Here is a 15,945-nt window from a genome sequence, read left to right on the forward strand (position 1 = left end):
GAGGCTGAGTAACTCCATGAGCAGATATGTACTTTGACAAAGTAACTTCGGGCTTTTATTTTTTTCACAGCCCTCCTCTGAACCAACACATCACAAAGGGCTCCTCACTTAGGTCAGTGGGTAGCCATGGAGGGTTATCAATGCATAGGAAGCAGCAGTCTTTATCCTTTTTCTCACTCCTTTCCTCTCTCCTCATCTCTTTCTCTTCTTACTCCCTCACACACCACCCTCCTACAAACCAGCTGGGAGGAGGCTCCAAGTCTTTTATGCAATCTGCCCTGAGGCATCTCATACTCTATGTCTGTTCTGAGAGCCGCAAGGCAGCCTGCAGCCCCTGCACATGGTGGCCCTCTCCACTCCTCCCCTTTGGTTCTTGCAACCACTCTCAAATAGGATTTTTGAAAACATGCTGAATGCTGAGCCCTGCAAAAGACAGATTCAGTTTTCTGTGATTCAATCATTCAACATACACAATGGGAACATTCTACTAATATAGGAAGGGTTGTGTTGGGCATTTCTGTGTTCATCAGTTTTATTCCATCCATCTATCAATTTATCTACACATTCAGTTTAGTTCACTTGCTCAGTCATGTCCGACTCTTTGCGATCCCATAAACAACAGCACACGAGGTCTCCCTGTCCATCACCAACTCCCAGAATCTACCCAAACTCATGTCCATCGAGTTGGTGATGCCATTCAGCCATCTCATCTTCTGTCGTCCCCTTCTCCTCCTGCCCTCAATCTTTCCCAGCATCAGGGTCTTTTCAAATGAATTAGCCCTTCGCATCAGGTGGCCAAAATATTGGAGTTTCAGCTTCAACAGCAGTCCTTCCAATGAATACCCAGGACTGATTTCCCTTAGGATGGACTGGTTGGATCTCCTTGCAGTCCAAGTGACTCTCAAGAGTCTTCTCCAACACCACAGTTCAAAAGCATCAATTCTTCTGCACTCAGCTTTCTTTATAGTCCAACTCTCACATCCGTACATGACCACTGGAAAAACCATAGCCTTGACTATATGGACCTTTGTTGACAAAGTAATGTCTGCTTTTTAATATGTTGTCTAGGTTGGTCATAACTTTCCTTCCAAGGAGCAAGAATCTTTTAATTTCATGGCTGCAGTCACGATCTGCAGTGATTTTGGAGTCCAACAAAATAAAGTCTGTCACTATTTCCATTGTTTCCCCATCTATTTGCCATGAAATGATGGGACCGGAAGCCATGATCTTAGTTTGTTGAATGTTGAGTTTTAAGTCAACTATTTCACTCTCCTCTTTCACTTTCATCAAGAGGCTCTTTAGCTCTTCTTCATTTTCTGCCATTATGGTGGTGTCATCTGCGTATCTGAGGTTATCGATATTTCTCGTGGCAATATTGATTCCAGCTTGTGCCTCATCCAGCCTGGCATTTCGCATGATGTACTCTGCATATAAGTTGAACAAGCAGGATGACTATATACAGTCTTGATGTACTCTTCTCCCAATTTGGAACCAGTCTGTTGTTCCATGTCCAGTTCTAAGTGTTGCTTCTTGACCTGCATACAGATTTCTAAGCAGGCGAGTAAGGTGGTCTGCTACTCCCATCTCTTTAAGAATTTTCCACAGTTTGTTGTGATCCACACAGTCAAAGTAGATGTTTTTCTGGAACTCTCTTACTTTTTTGATGATCCAACAAATGTTGGCAATTTGATCTCTGGTTCCTCTGCCTTTTCTAAATCCGACTTGAACATCTGGAAGTTCACAGTTCACGTACTGTTGAAACCTGGCTTGGAGAATTTTGAGCATTACTTTGTTAGCGTGTGAGATGAGTGCAGCTGTGCGGTAGTTTGAGCATTCTTTTGCATTGCCCTTTCTTTGGGATTGGGATGAAAACTGACTTTTCCAGTCCTGTGGCCACTGCTGAGTTTTCCAAATTTGCTGGCATGTTGAGTGCAGCACTTTGACAGCATCATCTTTTAGGATTTGAAATGGCTCAACTGGAATTCCATCACTTCCACTAGCTTTGTTCATAGTAATGCTTCTTAAAGCCCACTTGACTTCACACTCCAGGATGTCTGGCTCTAGGTGAGTGATCACTCCATAGTGGTTTTCTGGGTCATGAAGTTCTTTTTTGTATAGTTCTTCTGTGTATTCTTGCCACTTCTTACTATCTTCTGCTTCTGTTAAAGCCATATAGTTTCTCTCCTTTATTGTGCCCATCTTTGCATGAAATGTTCCCTTGGTGTCTCTAATTTTCTTGAAGAGATTTCTAGTCTTTCCCATTCTATTTTTTCCCTCTGTTTCTTTGCTTTGTTCATTTAGGAAGGCTTTCTTGTTTCTCCTAGCTATTCTTTGGAACTCTGCATTCAAATGGATATATCTTTCCTTTCTCCCCTTTACCTTTAGCTTCTCCATGTATTTAACACTTTTTAAAAATTAAGAGCTACTATGTGTCACACTGAGGCACAAAATTCTTCAAAATTCCCCGACATTAAGATAGGGCTTGAGGGATTTCCCAGATGGTCCAGGGGCTAAGACTCTATGCTCCTAATGCAGGGAGCCTGGGTTCAATCCCTGGTCAGAGAACTAGATTACACATGCCACAACTAAAATCCAGTGCAGCCAAATAAAAATAAATGAATATTTTTAAAAGGTGGGGCTTGGTACATGTTAGGTTCTTAATAAAAATGCATGGAATAAGTGGGCGAATGAGTTAATGAAATAGATGGTGACAGAAGCTTTAGCTTCTACTTTAGTAGTCACCCTGTCCCATACTCATCTTGTTCTAGCACCTCCCAGTCTCCCTTTTGATCAGTCATTGCTTCCTTGGCTGAGACTGCATCAAGATCATTCTAAAGTAGAAGAGTGCAGTGGGAGTGGGAGTTAGGTAAGCTAGGAACTCACTCTGGTCTTTTTAGTTTAGAAACCATGTACCTCACTGCGCCATCTCATGTGCCTCCAGGGCCCACCAGCTCAGATATGGTGGAAGTAAGTACATGTCTACCAAAATCTATTTTTTTCCTTATGGTCATAGAGCAGGGCTATATTTCAGCCTTTCAGTTGGGTGGAGCCACATAACAGAATTCAGGTCAATGGGATGAGAATAGAAGTGATATTCACCACCTCCAGGTCTGCGCTATGGACCCCACTGGTGGCACTCCTCTGCCTCCCAGCACCAACTTCTGGCCAGACACAGAGGAAACAGTCAGAGAATCGGAGGTCCTAGGGGAGGATAGTGCCACAGGCTGAAAGGGACTTGGGTCCTTGAAAGATTGTGTGGACCAGAAGCCCCACAGCCAACCTTGCTACAACTGGGTTCGGTGCAAGCAAGACATAAACTTGTAATTCTGTTAAACCACTGAAACATAGATTTTTGTGTTTCCATAGTTAGCATTCCTTTGATTGACACACAAATACCATTACCTTGGCAGCTGATGGGCTGTGATCTGTTGCCCTCAAAAAATAGCTTCAACTCTGGGGCCTTCTTGACATCAAACTCCTTCCGAAGTTCCTTCTCAACTGTGATGTCCACTTTGCCAAAGCCAATCCCATTCTTGCCTTTGCCCATGATCTCCACGGCTTTGCCCAGCTCCTCAGCTAAGCTCCTGGATTGCTTTGAGGATGGGTTATCTGAAAGAGCCAATAAGAAGACAGAACTCACTAGAACCTCTCCTCCATCCCATCTCCCAAGGAGGAGGCTTTGTTAAGTTTAAGCCTTTGTTAAGACTTTTTTTTAAAGTTAAGCCCTGCTTAACTCCTGGGTTTTTCTCATGCTCCACTGCTAATGGGTAGATTCAGAAATGTGACAGGATATCACAGTTCATGAAACTGATCAGTTTGGGAGATATGAATCAGGTTTTTTTTGGGTTCAGCAACACTGGAAACAATACAACTTTGGGCAATTTAATTTCTTAAAGACCCACATGCCTCATCAATAAAGTGGGGAAATAGTGGTTGCTTTGTGAAGCTGAGTCAAAAGATTTAACAATCAATTATATAGTGCTTATTACTTTCTAAGAGGTTTATGGGGATTAAGCCACTGAATCCTCCTAGTACCCCTATGGGGTGTGTGTGTGTGTGTGTGTGTGTGTGTGTGTGTGTTAGATGCACTCAGTCATGTCTGACTCTTTGAAACCCCATGGACTGTAGCCCACCCCTGTCCACGTAATTCTCCAGGCAAGAATACTGGGGTGGGTTGCCATTTCCTTCTCCAGGCGATCTTCCCAACCCAGGGATCGAACCTGGGTCTCTCACATTCCAGGCAGATTCTTTACATCTGAGCCACCAGAGAAGCTTCTATGGTGGTAGGTATGGCTATTATTATCTCACTGTGATAGAGGAGGAAACTGTTGCATAATTGAAATTACTTATTTGCCCAAAGCTGCATGGCAATAGGAGGAGTAGCAGGATGGGACTCACTCGCTCTGGCTTGGGGGCTTGCTCTCTAACCTCCACTGGGCCTGTCCTTAGCATCAGGCCTGGCCCTTGGTCAGTATATAATGCCTTCTTATTAATACTGTTATTAGGGTAAAAATTCTGTCAGAAATCATAGTAGAGGGAGAGAGAGAGTGAGAAGGAGGGAGGTGAGAGGAGAGAAAAAGAGAGAGAAGCGGGTGGGTGGGGCCTGGAGAGAGAGGGAGAATGAGCACCATCTGGTGGAAGTTCCTGGAATTAACAGGACAGGTTCTGCCCCTTCGTTTGCCCTGTATCTGCATGTAATATGGCAGGGGACATGGTTGTGAAAAGGAGGCCAGATGTGAGAAGGGTAAGGGGATGGGGGGAGGTTATGATGGCCCCCTACCCACCCAGCTCATCTCCTTGGTCCAGCGTGTTGAAGAGATCTGACACTATTGATCAGGATTCCTTGGCCTCTCACATTGCCAGGCGGTGGGCTGGAAGTAGACGTGAGGGGCCCTTTTCTGGAAAGAGCCCTGGGGGCCTAGCATGCGATCCCAGCAGCAGTAGAAGACTTCCTGGCCTAAGTGGGAGGGGCTGAAAGGCAATCACATTTATCTCCCTTCCTCCTGACAGTGTCATGAGACTGTAGGCCCCTCGCTGGCTCTCACAGCCCAGTGTCTGCAGCAGGTGGGTTGAGCCAGGGCAGGGGGTCATTGATTCCCTTTTAAGCCAGAATGCTTTATGTTCCTCAAACTCCTTTGTCCATCTGGAGCACTTAAAACCAGTGCAAGTCACTTCCACTGCCATGGGCAAGTTCCAAGTACAAGAGAGAGCGCTTTTGTAAAGCAAAACCCAGAAAGCCAGGCCTGGGACAACTGGCACATGCCCCATTGCCAGTCAGCACACTGCTCCGATGATGGAACCCAAATGAGAATGATCACTTTCATTAAATTCAATCAATGGACAGAAAGTGTGACTTTTCGCCTCCCTTGTGGAGTGCCTGTCCACTGCCTGCTTTGTCACCCGCATTGCCTTCAACACCCCATCCCTCACCACCAGCAGGGGTTGGGCCTGTTGCCAGCAGCTCTGGCCTGCAGGCCTCTCCTCTGGCTTCCTCACGGATTTGGCCATGCCTGGCTCAGGGCTGCTGATTGACATAACATCCAAATCTGAGTTTCTAAGCTTGGGACAAGAGAAACACTTGGAATGATTGCCCAAACAGTGGAGTTTTTGAGGTTCCACCCATAGCCCAGTGCTTTTTGGTGTCTAGCATGGGAGTGAGAGAAAGAGACTGTGACCACTGGGGCGTGAGAGTTGGATGGATGGGACCTACTAGTTGCAGTAATGGGATTCATTCATTCACTCATCTGACAAATCTTTTTTAGAATCTCCCATGTGCCAGGAAGTATTTTAGGTATTGGGGACTTAACAGTGAACAGACTGGTAAAAATCACTGCTCTCATTGAAAAAGGTAGACAGTAAAGAAACAGGCTGTATTCTATGTTAGATGCTAAGTGCTATGGAGAAAAAACAAACAGATATGGAAGTTGGGAGTGTCTGGGAATGGAGTTTAAGTCGGGAGGTAAAAGGAGGTCTCACTGAGAAGAGGATGGAACATTTTAATAAATACTGAAGAAGATGAGGGAGCAAGCTGTGTGCTCACAGGAGAGAGAGAGTTCCAGGCAAAGGAGACATATGAGCAAAGGCCTTGAAGTAAGAGAACATCAACATGTCTGAGGGATGACAAGAAGTCCATTGGGTCTGGAACCGAATGAGCTGGGATGAGATCAGATGACACAGGCCTTGTAGATCACTGAATAGACTTTGGTCTTTCCTCTGAAGCTTGTGGAAATGTACTAGAGGGTTTGGAGCAGTGTTAGATGTGATGACTTACATTTTTACTGGATTGTTTTGAATGTTACATGGAGATTGGACCACAGAGGAAAAAAGGAGGCCAGCTAGAGACCACTGTAATAACACAGGTAAGAAAGTTTAATGGCTTGAGTCAGGGGAGTAGCAATGGAGGGGTGAGAAGTGGTCAGAGCCTTGAGGGGTCTTGAAGGAGGAATTGACAAGGTTAATTTATTGATGGATTGGAGGTGGAATATTGTAAATTAAAGAAATCAAGGATGACTCTGACATTTTGACCCGAGCAACCAGAAGGATGATGACAGTGATGATGATGGTAATGATTGTGATGATGATGGTAGTATTGATAACAAGATAACAGCATTTATTGGTCACTTACTATGCCAAGTATGTTGCTAAGTGTTATGTGCATTATCTTGATTAGTCCTCAGAATAAGCCTAGGAGTCATCTACTATTACAGGTGAGGAATGTTAGATGAGGAAACAGAAACCCAGAAGTCTCACAGCTAGTAAGCATTAGGCCAAGACTCAGCTCCAAGGCTGGCTGACTCCAAACTCCATGCTCTAACTGACCTTGTAGGCAAGCCAGACTGGAAAAAATACTCTTTTTCCCTGGAGGGGTGAGTTTCCAATCTCCCCTGCCCTGGGTGGTTCATATCAGAGCAGATAGACTCTGGAGAAACAAATATACTTTTTATGTCCAGTCCTGTTCACTAGTTTCTATCTTTTTAAAATTTGCAAATCAGTGTTTACCTCTGAATCCTTGAATGCCAAGCGTGTAAAGGTAAAATGAATGCATACATCCTCAGGTTTTGGTGACTATGTCTCATGGGGCATGGAGTCAATTCAGCTGTACATTGGAACCTGGGCAAAGCAGTGCCTAGAGGACTGTGGATGGGCAGGGAGCCCTTTGCTGGGAGCTCCTTCAGTTTTAGCCCTCTTCAGGTTCTAACTAGGGTCCATTGTCTGGCATATACTAGATACTCAATGAACATTATTTCATTGGGTTTCATAAATGAGAGACAGTTATGGTGGCTTACAGTACCTGTAGTCCAGGAAAGGTGTTTTTCAAACATCTCTGAACCTTAGCTTCCTCAGAATGGGGATATAGAATGGGGATATAGAATCCACTATAGAATGGGGATAGTGATAGTTTTGATACCTTAGAATAAGCCTACATAGTAAGCCAAGGTATGCAAAGCTCTGATACAGAAGTGCCCAATAAACATTAAGCCTTATGATAACATGGGGGAAATTCATGGTCTTGCTCTGACCAGATGTTCTCTGGGGAGGAAGGATCCTATGTAGTTTTCAGGATCTTCAGCAAATCTGGTTCCTGGGGAAAGGAAGACAAGGGTGACAAGCCATCCAAAACAAGGCTGAGGCCTATTCTGTGGCTCTCTCGTGGGTTTTGGGGTTGAGCAAATTGTACCCAGGGTCCCATTAGAGTCGGCAATAGCTCTCAACAGTGTGCCTAGTGTGTGAATGTATTAATGGCTAATGGACCTAGAATCAGTGTTTGCCTGGGTCTTTACTAGGTAACCCATGCTCCCTTTTTGGAGCAGAGGATGTGGGTCAGGGGAGGGTCTGATGGTTGGGGGAGGTGTGAGTGTAGGGACTGGAGATTAGCTCCCAGCACAGGGAGCTGGAGTCTGCCTTTCTTTAGACTGTGGTTCTCAACAGGGCACACTGGGCGCTATCTGGAGACATTATTGGTTGTCACATCTAAATATCCCACAGTGCACAAGACACCCTCCTCCCCCATCTCACACACACACACGCACACACACATACATAGAGAGACAGTGCTAAGAATTAGCCAGCAGAAATGTCAACAGTGCTAAGGATGAGAAACCCCACTTTAGACCGAGTTCAAGATCAAGCATGGAAAAGGATCATGAGTACAATACTCTCCCCATTCCATAGGATGCTTTACAGTGCTCACAGGTGATAAGGACTTCAGGATGGTCTCCAACTCCCAGCTCCTCAGGGTCCAGCCAGCAAGTTTCTTTGACCATTGAAAAGGCCTACAAAACTCTACAGATCTGCTCCTTACCCTTCTGATGTTATTTCCCACTACTTTTCTCTTCAGCAACTCAGCTTAGCCACTCTCTCCATTCCCACCTCAGGGCCTTTGCACTTGCTGTTCCTTCTGCCTGAAATTTTCTCAGGTTGCTGTTTTACTGCCTTCAGGTCTTTGTTCAATTTCCGTCTTCACAGGAAAGCCTTCTCTGGCTACCCTGTACATAACCACAGCCCCACTTGCACCACTCTTTGTACTTCCTAAGGGCTCTGCTCTGTTTTTCTCCATAGTACTTCTACCCTTAAGATATGCTACATTTTTCATTTCTGCATCATTTTATCTTGAGTCTCCTCTCTCTGAGCTTCCCTGGTGGCTCAGCTGGTGAAGAATCCGCTTGCAATGCAGGAGACCCTGGTTTGATTCCTAGGTTGGGAAGATCCACTGGTGAAGGGATGGGCTACCCACTCCAGTATTCTTGGACTTCCCTGGTGGCTCAGCTGGTGAAGAATCCGCTTGCAATGCGGGAGACTCGGGTTCGAAACCTGGGTTGGAAGGATCCCCTGGAGAAGGGAAAGGCTACCCACTCCAGTGTTCTGGCCTGGAGAATTCCATGAACCGTATAGTCCATGGAGAGTCGGACACAACTGAGCAACTTTCACTTTCATTTTCACTCCCTTCTCCAGGATAAAAGATCCGTAAATCAAGGATGTCTGTCTGTCTGGCTTACCACTCAGTGCCTAGAATAGATCTGGCATATAATAAATATTCAATAAATGTTTAATGAATGAATGTTTCAATTATCAGCACTGTTTAAGAACAATTGAGTGTTAGACCTGGTCTGAAATCCAGGCCTCATCACTTACCAGTTGTATAATTTTGGGCAAATCCTAAACCTTTCTGAGACTTTATTTACTTCATAATATAAGACAGGGACAATGAGAACAAGCCCAGTGCCTGGACTACAGGTCTGAGTAAATGGTCTTCCTCATTTTCATCATGATGATTGCCCCATTATCACCATCATTGCCATCCTCTTCACCATCCTCATTTCTGTACCATCTACATCATTTAATCTGCTCCCAAGGCAGACTCTTGCCACCTCTGCCTTAGGGAAGACTAATCAATGAACCTAGAAACAGCTCCTATTAAGTTTCATTTTGGCCTCCTCCACTAAATGTAGCTTTTCCTTTTCTCTTGTCTCCTTTATGGAGAACACTGTGGGCCAAAGGAAAGCTCATTTATTTATCAACATCTCCAAACTCCTACTGTGCTCCAGGCACAATCCTAGATGTTAGCAATCAAGAGATGAATCAGTTTTGACCCTTGTCCCCTGTGAAACTCACAAGTTTAAAAGCAGTTTCAAAGCAGTGTGGCAAATGTTATGAATAGCAGGGTTTTCATAACCCTGAGTGAGCATGCCAGAGCCTAGGTGGGAGGGAGGTGAACACAGCCTCTTGACAAGGCAACTTCATGAACTTAAACCTCACAATCCAACTGAAGAAGGTCAGGAAGGACACTATAGGCAAAGGGACTCTCAAGTGTAAAGGCCAGGAGGCCAGGGCCAGTGTGACCAACCTGGTAGCCACACTCAGGGTATAGAGCACAGACTTCAAGTGGAATGGAAAAGTAGGCCTGGGTTAAATCAAGCAAAGGACACTGTAGCTATGTTAAGGAGTTTGGAGACTTTGGGATTTTCAGTTAGGGAGTGATCCAATCAGATGTGCATTTTAGCCTCCAAGAACGATGCTCTCAGTGCAGACATGTTTGAAGGCGTGGTGGCCCTCAATAGTCACTTCTGTTCTTCCTGTTCACATTTTTTCTTTTGAAAAGCTCCAAAGGCTTGTCTTTTAATGCAGCGTGCTAGGTCTTCATGTGGCAAAGCAGTTTTGAAGATTTCATGGCTTTGTTGGATAGCTGGTCGCCATATAAAGTGAGCTTAGAGAATATAAATCACCTGTTGCAATGAGCCTGTAACATAAGTCTCTTGATATTTTCTTGTAAATGCGGCTTTCTTTTTGTTGGCAGTCTTAGAATATTCTGCTATCTCATAATTTAGTCTTTCCCTCTTTTCAAAGAAGCTCCCCAGTGACACTCTTTTTTTTGCTCATTTTGGCTAGAGTTAGCTTGTGAGTTTGCCAAAACAGTGACTGAGATAAACTCACAGTGTGGAAAAGAGGCAGAGACAGAAGTGGTAAATAAAACACGGGCAGGCCATGCATGGACTAAAATAAGTGTCGGATTCTGACTTAAAGCCTGCCACCAAGGTGCAATTGTACAATTGAAGAAATTCACCTCACTTGCCACTATGAAGTCTGCCCCCAGATGCAGCTTAATTGTCTCTTGCCACTCACTGATAGGGTTTTGATGAGTCTGCAAGCAATTGATTTATTAGGATCTCTGCCTCAGCTCATCAGGCATTAGATTCTCAGAAAGAACACACAACCTAGACCCCTTGCATGTGCAATTCACAGTAGGGTTTGTGCTCCTATGAGAATCTAATGCCGTCAGTGACATGACAGAAGGTAGAGCTCAGGCAGTAACGTGAATAATGAGGAATGGCTGTAAATACAGATGAAGCTTTGCTTGCTCACCCACCACTCACCTCCTGCTGTGTGGCCCAGTTCCTACCGCTGATCTAGAAGATGCCACAGTGGTTCAGGGAGAGAATGATGGGGTCATAACTACAGCAGTTGGCGGGGGGAATGGGGAGGACTGGAGATTGTAGAGGGCTTCGGGAGGTAGTTTCAATAGGACTCAGTGAGAGATTAGAAGTTAGACTAGAAAGGAGTCAAGAATGATCTAGGATTTCTGACTTTGACTTTATAAAGATAGCCATGCTGTCAATCAAGACAGGATGTGAGAAAAAGCAAATCAAGTAAAAATGCTGAGGTCTATTTTGGACACATGTGACATTGAGATGTATGAGATATCCAAGAGAAAAGATGCCTCTGAGTGTTGGTTCTTGAACCTGAAGTCCTTGGAGAAATGAGAAGCTGGGCAGCAGCTAAGGATTTGATAGTTACCAGGACAGTATTTCCCTGGGACAATATTGGAAAGACCTTTTTGTAAAGAGTCATTTACTCCTGGAAAAAAAACAAAACAAAACAAAACAAAAAACCACTTTTATAACGCTCGTCCTAAGAGATTCGTTTTTCCAAAGGTCATTTTAAAGGGTCTGCCAGCTTTTGAGAATTCATTTTTATTTAAACTGCGTATTTGAAGGAATCAAATTTTCAAATGAAATGAGTTTGAGTGTCTTTTAGATAGCATCTCTGCCGGTGTTCACCGAATTGAAATATCTGCTGGTGGGAAGACTTTAAAGTATTCAAATTGGTTGTTATTAGGTAAAATTAAAGAATATAAAATGGATTGGCTCCCTTCATAGCCCCAGGCGCAATGTCAATCCCTAAGTTATAAAACGTCAACATCCCAAAGAACCATGAACTTGCCCTTCTGCCCTGATTAAAGCAGAGTGGTCATGGACAGAGTCCTGCGTTCTCACACAGATAGGATAGGTTATCCAGGCTTGTCCACCTGCTGTGTCATTTTGGAAGCATAAATGAGTGTTGTGGTGTGTGCATGCAAAGTGTGTGGCTCTAAATCCTTCAATATCTCCACTGGTGGTCCAGGATTCAGGGATTAAGTTTGCAGCAAAAAAGAGAAGACGGCTTAGACGGCTGACCTGTGCAAACCATTAACTCACAAGCCACAGCAGGTAGAGCAGCCGTAGAGTTCTCAATTCTTCCCTGGGAAAAGAACCATGAACCAAATGTCCAAGTGGTGACCCAAGTCTTGATGTGGATGAGGGAGGTAGGGAACCAGCTGGAGGAGTAGTTCAGTAAGGTGGAAATTATGTCCTGCTCATAAGCTCCTGTAAAGAAAATGGTCCAAACTAGATCTCACCTAGGTCTTGCTCCATGGGCTTGAAGCAAAATCAGGTGTGCATTCTGACACTTTGAAGGAAACAAACCATTAACAGCCTGAACTGGATGGAGGTCAGAGGCTTAGAATTATTTTGATAGAACTTTACACAATAGGCACACTTCATGTTCAGTTCAGTTCAGTTGCTCAGTCGTGTCCGACTCTCTGCGACACCATGAACCGCAGCACACCAGGCCTCCCTGTCCATCACCAACTCCCGGAGTTTACCCAAACTCATGTCCATTTAGTCAGTGATGCCATCCAGCCATCTCATCCTCTGTTGTCCCCTTCTCCTCCTGCCTTCAATCTTTCCCAACATCAGGGTCTTTTCAAATGAATCAGCCCTTTGCATCAGGTGGCCAAAATACTGGAGTTTCAGCTTCAACATCAGTCTTTCCAATGAACACCCAGGACTGATCTCCTTTAGGATGGACTGGTTGGATCTCCTTGCAGTCCAAGGGACTCTCAAGAGTCTTCTCCAACACCACAGTTCAAAAGCATCAATTCTTCTGCACTCAGCTTTCTTTATAGTCCAACTCTCACATCCATACATGACTACTGGAAAAACCATAGCCTTGACTAGACGGACCTTTGTTGACAAACTAATGTCTCTGCTTTTTAATGTGCTGTCTAGGTTGGTCATAACTTTCCTTCAAAGGAGTAAGCGTCTTTTAATTTCATGGCTGCAATCACCATCTGCAGTGATTTTGGAGCCCAAGAAAATAAAGTCTGTCACTGTTTCCACTGTTTCCCCATCTATTTGCCATGAAGTGATGGGACCTGATGCCATGATCTTAGTTTTCTGAATGTTGAGCTTTAAGCCAACTTTTTCACTCTCCTCTTTCACTTTCATCAAGAGGCTCTTTAGTTCTTCTTCACTTTCTGCCATAAGGGTGAAAGTTGGAAGGAGGCAAAATGACCCAATTAGATTTTCTCTCCTGGGAACTATGAAGGTTAAGGGCACAAAAAGAATGTTTTTGTTGTATGTTGCTATGAAGTGGCTGCACAAGTCATCTGAGGAAGCAATGGGATCCAGGGTAACTAAGCTACTGATACTGTCACTGGCACAAAATGCCTGCTGATGCAAAGACCACCCCACTGAAGTGGTGTAACTCAGAGAATGTATCAAATGAGAAGAGACAAGAATTGAGGAAGGGGCTGGGAGGCCTGAATTTCAAGCAGAAGACACAAACTCAGATGCTAGAGGGGTGAGGCAGGGGTGTGACTATGTGGGGCTGGCTGACTAGGAATGTGGCAAACTGACAAGTGTGTTTTTTCTGATCACAAGGGGGAAATTGTCACTCAGCTCCAGCCAACTGTCACATTATAGGAATGTAAGCCAGGGCTTCCAGATCTTTTGGTTTTTCAAGAGCAGATGTAAATTGAATTTCAATTATGAAATGTCCCCAAATAGGGAGGCAAATAGTGGCAGTACACCGGGTGATTATAAGGAGTATGTGAGAACATTTAGTGGGGCTCTAAGGACAGTTCCTGCCACACTCTAAGTGCTTGCTATGTGAAAGTTGTTATGAACATCCCTTCCATCCTATCTCAAAGCACAGACATGGGTCTGTGTCAATGTCTCAGGAAAAAGAAGTCTGTTTCCTCCATCAAAATGCCTGCTGATGCAAAATCTGAAGAATAAAAGTAGGCATGCAAAATTCAGATGAAAAAGCTGATGATCTAAAAATTTTCCTTGAGACCGTGCCCATAACTGTGTCCCAGCAACTTACAATATTATTTAGCAACTTAACAACTTATTTTGTCTTTACAATAATCCAATGTGGCGCTTGTGTTTATACCTATTTTACAGAGGAGAAAACTAAGGTTCAGAATGGTAAAGACACCTAAAGGTAAATCCTGGCTTCTTGCCTTCAGTGGAACAGAGGAGCCAGATACAAATCAAGACCGAAGAGGCGAAATAGTGTCTTACAAATGACAATTTCTCTGGACCTCAGTACTCTCATCTGGAAATTAAGGATGATGCTATTTTTAAAATTATTATTGAAATGTGTTCTCATGTATTTGTGCTAAGTTGCTTCTGTTGTGTCCACCTCTTTGTGGACCCCATGGACGGTAGCCTGCCAGGCTCCTCTGCCCATGGGATTTTTCAGGCAAGAATACTGGAGTGGGTTGCCATTTCCTTCTCCAGGGGATCTTCCCAACCCAGGGATTGAACCCACGTCACTTACGTCTCCTGCACAGGCAGGCAGGTTCTTTTCCACTAGCGCCATCTGTTTAGCAATAATTAAAATTCCTCTGGCTGCCAGAAGAAAGGGGGGCAGGTCTCAGCCCACCCATCACCCTTTGCCCAGGAGTGGGGGACACTCACGGAAGAGCACCATCAGGAAGCGCGTCTCGTTCAGCATCTGAGTCAGGCCAGGAGGTGTTAGCACCATCAAGTTTTCCTCCACAAGGATATGCAAGGGCTGGGACATGTCAATGCTCTCATTCTTGCCATTCATCTTTGGTGAGCCCTGGACAGTGCCGACACAAGAGACTACCAGCAGGAGAGACACCCAGAGCACCTCCATGGCTGTCCTTCAAGGGCAGGAGAAAGAACAAGGACTCTTATCACCATGGGTGGTGGGGACCCACGTCATCACTCCCTCCCCATCTCCTTTCCTAAAAGGTCAGTCCTGATGTGGAGAACATGGCCTGGGTATGCCCCACTGGCTTCCTAGCAGTGCCCAGAGCTCAGCAAAGCAAGCTGGAAAAGGAGAGGCAAACTTTGCCAGTGAGGTTAACCTTGGGGCCCATTGAAACTGCATGAGATTAGCTCAGAGCAGCAGGGTCCCACTCAGAGCAACAGAAAGCCAAATCACAAACCAACACTCAAGCCCACTGGCTCCCCAGACACTAGGTAAGAATATTTTTAGATGTGAAACTCAGTCCAGAATCCCAAGGTGAGCCTCTGGGTCTCAGAGATGACTAATCCAATCCCTATCACAGCCTCTGCTTCAGGCTCCCCCGACTCCCACTTGAATACCTCTTTTGATGGGAAGCTTACTACTGGCAGTGTACTCCATTTGACTTTTGAGCAAATTTTCTCAAGTGTAAATATTTCTTTCAAAAGTAATCACCATAATGTACACATGTAAAAATTCCAAGCAACACAATAAAAAAATGTCAAGTAGAAAACAAAAATTTCTCCCATAACCCCACCCCTGAGAAAGTGGCTCAATTTGGAATGAATCTTTACCAATGTTGAAAATGCCAGTATGAATGTATATTTAAATGTACATATGAAACATATTAATAAATGGAATTAGATAGGCAATACTGTTCATTGTCCAACTGTCTTACTCAATGATGTAAAATATATCCAGATACCTTTCTGATAAGAGTACATATTAGGTCTATAACATGATTTCCTTTCCTCTTTTTTTCCCCTCTTTTTTTTTTTTTTCTTTTCCTTTTTATCTTTTCTTTTACAGTTCTTATCTGTTCAGATGGTTTGGGTCAGCAGTTGTCTCTCTTTAAATGCCACTCTCCCCAATAACGTTTTCCCTGATAATTTAGAAGATAGGATCACTGTCACAGATCTTTGCATGTTGTGCTTAAGCACAGAGCCATTTTCCTATGTGGCGTACAGACTACTCAAGTGTTTTGAACACGGCAAATAGCTAGTCCAGATTAAATTTATAAGGACCTCAATTTCTTTGAGAGCTGTATTCCTAGCACCTGGTATTTATGATAGGCAAATAAACATGAATGAATGAGTAGATATTTGATACGTACCTGGTAAATATGTT

At 44.2% G+C, this 15,945-nt stretch overlaps 1 protein-coding gene across 1 annotated transcript in view; it reads right to left on the reverse strand.

Moving 5' to 3' along the window:
* PDILT (protein disulfide isomerase like, testis expressed) overlaps nt 1–14,724 on the reverse strand; it is a 41,120-nt gene extending 26,396 nt beyond the window's left edge. Inside the window, exons 1-2 of the mRNA XM_061153974.1 lie at nt 14,523–14,724; nt 3,403–3,609 (exon numbers count right to left, since the gene is read on the reverse strand). Coding sequence (XP_061009957.1) covers nt 3,403–3,609; nt 14,523–14,724 — 409 coding nt within the window. The remainder of the gene's footprint in view (nt 1–3,402; nt 3,610–14,522) is intronic.
* Between the last annotated feature and the right edge of the window lie 1,221 nt (nt 14,725–15,945).

Source organism: Dama dama, chromosome 10 (genome assembly GCF_033118175.1).
Source record: "Dama dama isolate Ldn47 chromosome 10, ASM3311817v1, whole genome shotgun sequence".
NCBI classification, from domain to species: Eukaryota; Metazoa; Chordata; class Mammalia; order Artiodactyla; family Cervidae; genus Dama; species Dama dama.